Below are 6860 nucleotides of genomic sequence, written 5' to 3'. Positions count from 1 at the left end.
TGCAGCCTCCTTAAGCTCCACCCAGTTTGAGCTTTGTTAACCTACTCAAGCCTCCACCCGGCCGCTTTGTTTACCTACTCAAGCCTCGGCAATGGTGGAAGCCCCTCCCCCAGCCTCGCTGCCGCCTTGCAGCTCGATCTCAGACTGCTGTGCTAGTGGTAAGCAAGGCTCTGTGGGAATGGGACCCTCTGAGCCAGGCATGGGATATAACCTCCTGGTGTGCTATTTGCTAAGACTGTTGGAAAAGCGCAGTATTAGGGTGGGAGTGTCCCAATTTTCCAGGAACCATCTGTCATGGATTCCCTTGGCTAGGAAAGGGAATTCCCTGGACCCATGCAATTCCCTGGTGAGGCGATGCCCTGCCCTGCTTCAGCTCACACTCCATGGACTGCAGTCACTGTCCAACAAGCCCCAGTGAGATGAACCTGGTTCTTCAGTTAAAAATGCAGAAATCACCCATCTTCTGAATCACTCACACTGGGAGCTATGGACTGCAGCTTTCCCTATTCGGCCATCTTGGAACCGGAAACAGCCACACTGCACCAGTTTTAAATGTGAAACTCACTTTACAGGAAATGAAGTATGGGAATGGGCTCATGCTAATGGATTTCACTAGTCTTGTGATGTTCCTCAACATCCTGAAGTGGCTGGCTCAATAGAACAGTGGAGTGATCTTTAAAGCCTGAGTCGTAGTTCTAGCTTTGTGGCAGTGCCTTGAGGGGCTTGGCTGACAATCTCAGAGGTGGCAATGCTGGATCCCAGCATCAAGTATATGGAACTATTTCCCCCATAGCCACATCTATGTCTTCAAGAATGAAAGAGGTAAGATGCGGGCCTCCTCTCACTATTACTCCTGGGTATCTAGTAGCAAACTTTTTCTTTTTGTGCTCAAGAAGCAAACTTTGCTTTCAAGAAGCAAACTTTTGGCTTTGCTGGGCTAGAGGTCTTAGTTACAAATTGAGAAATTTTTTCAACGGGGGAATCAAAATGATTCCATTGAAATGAAAATTGTGTCTGACAGCTGACAACTTTGAACTCTTCACTCCTCTCAACCAAGAGACAAAGTAGGGATTCTGCTACTGGCTTGGGTGATGGAAACTGAGAAAAAAAAGGAGATCAGTTTCCTACTACACCAGGGGCTAAGGAAAAGTAAGTCGGATATGTCTAGAGAGCTTCTTAGTCCTCCCGTGTTTTGTGATTAGAGTTAACGGAAAATCACAGCAACCCCATTCAGGCAGGACATCTAATGGTTCAGACTCTTCTATAATGAAGGTTTGAGCCATCCTGCCAGGCCAAGCTCCATGAACCAACTGACATGCTATCTTAGGGCAAAGAGAATGTGAAATGGGTAGTGAAAGAAGGCAGTTACAAATACCAGCTTCAACAATGTGAGCTGCTGCAGAAACCATGACTGTAATAGTATTTACCTAATGGGTTAATAATATCTACCAGCATAGGTGGGAATAAAAAGCAACCAAAAAACAAGTTATTCTTTCAAATGAAATGCTTAGGGAAAAAGAACAACTTTTACTAACAGAAATTTCTTAGCCTCTGGAAGGCCATTTGATTCAGTAACATATGCCAGGAGACTTCAGCAATATCCTGCTCCATTGTAAAAAACAGCAATCTGATCCTTTTCTCTCCTCAATCATTAATGAGATTATGCATTTGGGTTGCCATAATCCTCCATGGACAAGTACTCCCAAATCATGTGCTCCAGTTTCTTCTCAAGGAGCTGAACGAAGTCTCGGCTCATACATCTGAAAAGACAGAGACATGCCATTAACTAAAAGATAGCCAAAGAACCTATGCTGTAGGAAGCACTGTGAAGGATAGAAAGATGAAGTTACAGTCAGCATGGAAATAGAAATTCACCTGCATGGTAAGAGGTAGTCTAGCTGGCAATAACAAATGATGGCGAGGGTGTGGAGAAAAGGGAACCTTCATATACTGTTGGTGGGAATAAAAATTACTACAATAACCACGAAGAACAGTATGGAGGTTCCTCGAAAAACTAAAAATGGAGCTATCATATGGTCCAGCAATCCCACTGTTTGGTATATGCCCAAGAGAAAGGAAGTCAGGGTACCGAAAAGATATCTGCACTCCCATGTTTGTTGCAGCACCATTCACAGTAGCCAAGATTCGGAAGCAACCTAAGTGTCCACTAACAGATGAATGGATAAAAAAATATGGTACATATACACAATAGAGTATTGTTCAGACATAAAAAAGAATGAGATTCAGTCATTTGCAACAATACGGATGGAATCAAAGGTCATTATGTTAAGTGAAATAAGCCAGGCACAGAAAGACAAACTTTGCACTTTCTCAATTATTTGTGGGAGCAAAAATGTAAAACAACTGAACTAATGGAGATAGAGAGTAGAATGACGGTTACCAGAGGCTGGGAAAGTTAGTGGGGGTGGAGCGTGTGGGAAGTGGGGATGATTAATAGGTAGAAAAATAGAATAAATACAATGTAGTATTTCATAGCCCAACAGGGTGACTATTGTCAGTAATAATTTATTTGTACATTTAAAAATAATGAAGAGTATAATTGGACTGTCTGTAACACAAAGGATAAAAGCTTGAGGTGATAGATACCCCATTTACCTTGATGTAATTATTACACATTGTTGTCTGTATCACAATATCTCATATACCCCAGAAATATATGCATCTGCTATGTCCGTACAAACATTTTTAAAAAAGAAGTAGTCTAGCAAATACAAAGAGTGTCAATCGAGGGACAATGCGCACCTCAGACTATGGTGAGAATGGAAGTCTCCATAGTCTTCGAAGAACGAGTTAGATTCAGATAACATTAGCCTAAGTAACTGTGGAGACAGGCATAACTGAGAAACTCAAGGCAGGGGCTGTTCCCCCACGCTCACCCCCAGTACTCTATTGAGTCCAAGTGCTTAAAGAAATTGGACAGTTCCTATTTCTACCCACCTTGCTGCTTCCCTGATGATGGATTCAAAAACTAGTTTCTTGACTTCTATAGGTCCTTGCACTCCTTTAAGCAATTTGAAGATCCTTTCGTATTCTGAAGATGTTTAAAAAAAAAAACCTTCAGTATTATCAAATATAAAGAAGAATAGAAGTGAATCTATACCTCAGCAATCATGCTTCATAGGCTAAAATGTTTTAAATGCTTAAATCAAGATACCCGCACATACAAAAACTAAATAATAAAAAAGACACCTGCACATACGTACGAATGGAACTCTTTTAACCATAACCAAGTAAGAAAAGAAAAGCAAAATGTGTACTATGCTTTAGTCAAAGAAAAGAGGAACCACCATAAACTATGGGCAAACTCAACTCTGGCAAAGAATGAGCCTCAACAGGTAACATCAATATCTTCTGAATCATAGAAAGAGAGACTTCCTATAGTTTTATGAAACAGATATTCTTATACTACTTACTTCGTCCAATGCTTCGGATTTCCTTCACTATTTGATGTTTTATATCAGCATTAATTTCTTCTTGGCTTTTGGGAAAAGGGAATATTTCTCTGCATTTTAGGTCATCTCCAGAGAAATTGCTGGTAACAATTCCTCCCACAGGTGCATTGCTACCAGGTTCCTGCATCAGCTTATCTTTGCTGAAACCAGTGAAGTCATCAATCTGAGAATCCAATTGGATGGGTGGAATACCATCTCCTGTCTTAAGCTCTAGTGAAACAGATTTTGACGAAAAGCCATCAGTTGGTGTTTGACCATTTTCTTTCCCCTCCACATAGATATCATGAATGACAGATCTGGAAACCAAACTGAGAAGCTGAGCTGTGAGAAATGTGTGTTTCATCACCCCTCTGGGTACATCTATGTGCTCCTCAGTTTCTAGGGAATTATTTCTTTCATAAATGGGAGGATATACCGGGGGAAATCTCAGACCTGATGAACTGAGGCCAGGACACATAATACAATAAAACCACCTCTTATTTTCTGGCCCTATGAGTAGATATGGAAACCAAGTAAGACAGTACAACTCTAAAGCAACATTCACAGATCCCTGGTATTCATGGGATAGTTTCAGTTTGTTATGCTTTACAAGTTGAAAGCAGCAGGTCTCACTTGATATCACGATTTCCCAAATTCACTTACAAACCACCAGGCTTTACTGAGCTGGAAGCCAGACAGCTTGGATACACCTCAAGCAGCCTCCTCTCTATGTCAAATATATTCTGAGAAAATAGAGGTGGCCATTACTGCTGAAAGTTCTATACGCACTCCATCACCAAAAAATCCCTTTTAGTGTATGATTTTCCTCATCCTTCCTTTCTGTCTCAGAAAAGTGACTTTCTTTTCACTTCAGGTCTGACACCTCTCATTTATTCATCGTCTGTGGCAGGCAGCATGCCAGTAGCTGGGGATCAGCAGTAAACAGCCCAGAGAGCAACGTTCCCTGCCCTTGTGGAGCTCACATTCTCATGTGGGGCAGTCAGACAGTACATGCACAATAAGCAAATGAAACAAACAGCGTTGGGCTGGTGGTAGGGAAGCAGTCCACAGGCCTGTGGGTAACAGCAGCAGAGGGAGCCCCAGGAGTTGCCGCTGGTTGGGCAGAGCCTTCTGTGGAGGTACCCTTGGGCAGGGCTTGAAGGAAGAAGCAGAGCTGCCTGCACAGAGGCAGAGGGGGAGTTCCAGGTTGCTGTGAGGCCAAGGGTATGGGCTGGAGTGGGGATGGATCAGGCACCACGGGGTGAAGGACAGAAGCAGACAGAGTCAGGAGATGGATGGGGCCTGTGAGGAGAGGGTGACGGAGGCCAGGCCATCCAGAACCTCGCAGACCAAAGCTGGTTCACAGTCGGTTCTGAGTGCTAAGGAGAGTGGAGGATGGGTTTTCAGGAGTGACATGGCATGATGTGATTTACACGCCAACACGATGACCTGGCTGCCGGGTGGGAGCGTATGTGTTCGATGGGGACAATAATGGGAAATGTGGAGGTATCACAGGAGCTCAGTGATTGATCATGGCAGACTGAAACAGAAGGAAAGAGAGAGATGCTGGGGTTCAGAAATTTTTTACAGTATTTAGAGAAGAGAAGAAAAAGAAAGACAGAAAAAGAAGAATGACAGTGGTCGGGTGCAGTGGCTCGTGCCTGTAATCCCAGCACTTTGGGAGGCTGAGGTGGGTAGATCACCTGAGGTGAGGAGTTCAAGACCAGCCTGGCTGATATGGCAAAACTCCATCTCTACTAAAATTACAAAAATTAGCTGGGTGTGGTGGCTGGTACTTGTAATCCCAGCTACTCGGGAGGCTGCAGCAGGAGAATCACTTGAACCCAGGAGACTGAGGTTTCAGTGAGCCGAGATCATGTCACTGGATTCCAGCTTGTCCGAGAAGAACGAAACTCCATCTTAAGAAAAAAATGTTAGGGATTCACGAATACGGACAAGAAATTTTAAAAAAAATTGTGGAAAATGGAAATGCTACAAGGTTTTCATGAAGAAGCGAGTGAACAACTGTCAAATGTTGCTGAGAATTTAATGGCAATGTCAGCTGAAACGATTGACCTTGACAAGGACAGTTTCTCTGGAGGGGATGAGGCAGGAGGCCGACTGCACTGAATACAGCATGAAGAGGAGGTGAGGACAGGCTTACTTACTCTTTCCTTTGGACATGGCAGAGCCTGCAGTAAGGCTGTCTCCTGCTCCTTGTTTCCTTGCCAACAGGGCCATCTTCTGCCTTTTCTGATATGAAGGGCTGTCACATTCCCTGGGACGTTTAAACACGGTTTCAGGATCTACAGCCACCTTCTCTGTTTTATCGGTCATTGTTTCCTGAAAAACATCAATGAACATATCCCATTCAAGACAAAAATCTAACAATCACAAAATGGCAAACAGTTTGCATATGTGTATACAACCAAGACTTTGAATCATTAATTTCACTTTTAATCATGAGCCAAGATTTACCAAGTCTCAACAAACACTCTGTTCTCAGGAAAAGAAACCTAATTTTAATGTACACTAAGTAAAAAAAGAAGAAAAATGGTACAACAAAATCAATCAGAATGCCTGTGGAATAAGCAGCTGTCATCAACCAAAAATAGATGAAAATATTATTACCTATTTGAAGATGTATAAACTAGTCTATATTAACCCTTATTAGGAAAAATAGATGTATAAACCAATCTGTATTAACCCTTATTATACATTGTATTTTAAATTACATATATTATACATTATATTATACATCATATATATTCAATACATAAGTATATATACTTATATATTCAAATGGATGTATAAACAAATCTGTATTAACCCTTATTAGGAAAAATGAGGACAAAGAAAAGGATTGTAGAAGATTGATACAAAACTGATAGCAACATCTGACAAGGACTTTAGAAGAAAGAAAAACTACAAGATCAGGTCAAAATACAAGCCAAGATTACTCCTGAACTTAGACACAAAAAATTCAAACTAAACGTGAGCAAGTGAAATGCAATAGTACTTAAAAAGGACATACATCAGCCATGGTGGAGTATATTGCAGAAAGGCAACCCTGATTTAACATTTGAAAATCAATAAATGTAATGCACCATATTAACAACAACAACAAATAAACGGAAACACCACATGATTATTTTCATACATGGGTCAATGTTTAAAGTCCATTCGTGATGAAAACTATCACTAACTTAGAAAAAAGGCAACTTTCCTATTCTGGTTAGCATATGTTCAAAAAAATAGTAAATGCCATACTTCATAGTCACATATCCGTTTTCTCCGAGTTTGAAAACAAGACAAAGATGTCCTCCATCCATTCAACAATTTACTGGAGGTTCTTTTTTTTTTTTTTTTTTTTTTATACTTTAAGTTTGTGGGTACGTGTGCATACTG

General features: G+C 41.3%; 1 protein-coding gene across 1 annotated transcript; it reads right to left on the bottom strand.

The window, feature by feature from the left end:
* Window positions 1-1510: 1510 nt before the first annotated feature.
* On the bottom strand, window positions 1511-5794 carry LOC111531569 (cancer/testis antigen family 45 member A1-like). The gene is made up of 4 exons (XM_026451904.1): window positions 5621-5794; window positions 3435-3683; window positions 2959-3052; window positions 1511-1760 (listed from the first exon to the last, which is right to left on the bottom strand). The coding sequence occupies exons 1-4, from the start codon at window positions 5787-5789 to the stop codon at window positions 1661-1663; spliced, it is 612 nt and encodes a 203-aa protein (XP_026307689.1). The 5' UTR covers window positions 5790-5794; the 3' UTR covers window positions 1511-1660.
* Between the last annotated feature and the right edge of the window lie 1066 nt (window positions 5795-6860).

The sequence above is a fragment of the Piliocolobus tephrosceles genome, chromosome 12 (genome assembly GCF_002776525.5).
Source record: "Piliocolobus tephrosceles isolate RC106 chromosome 12, ASM277652v3, whole genome shotgun sequence".
Lineage (NCBI taxonomy): Eukaryota > Metazoa > Chordata > Mammalia > Primates > Cercopithecidae > Piliocolobus > Piliocolobus tephrosceles.
This window is presented reverse-complemented; position numbering and strand designations above follow the sequence as displayed.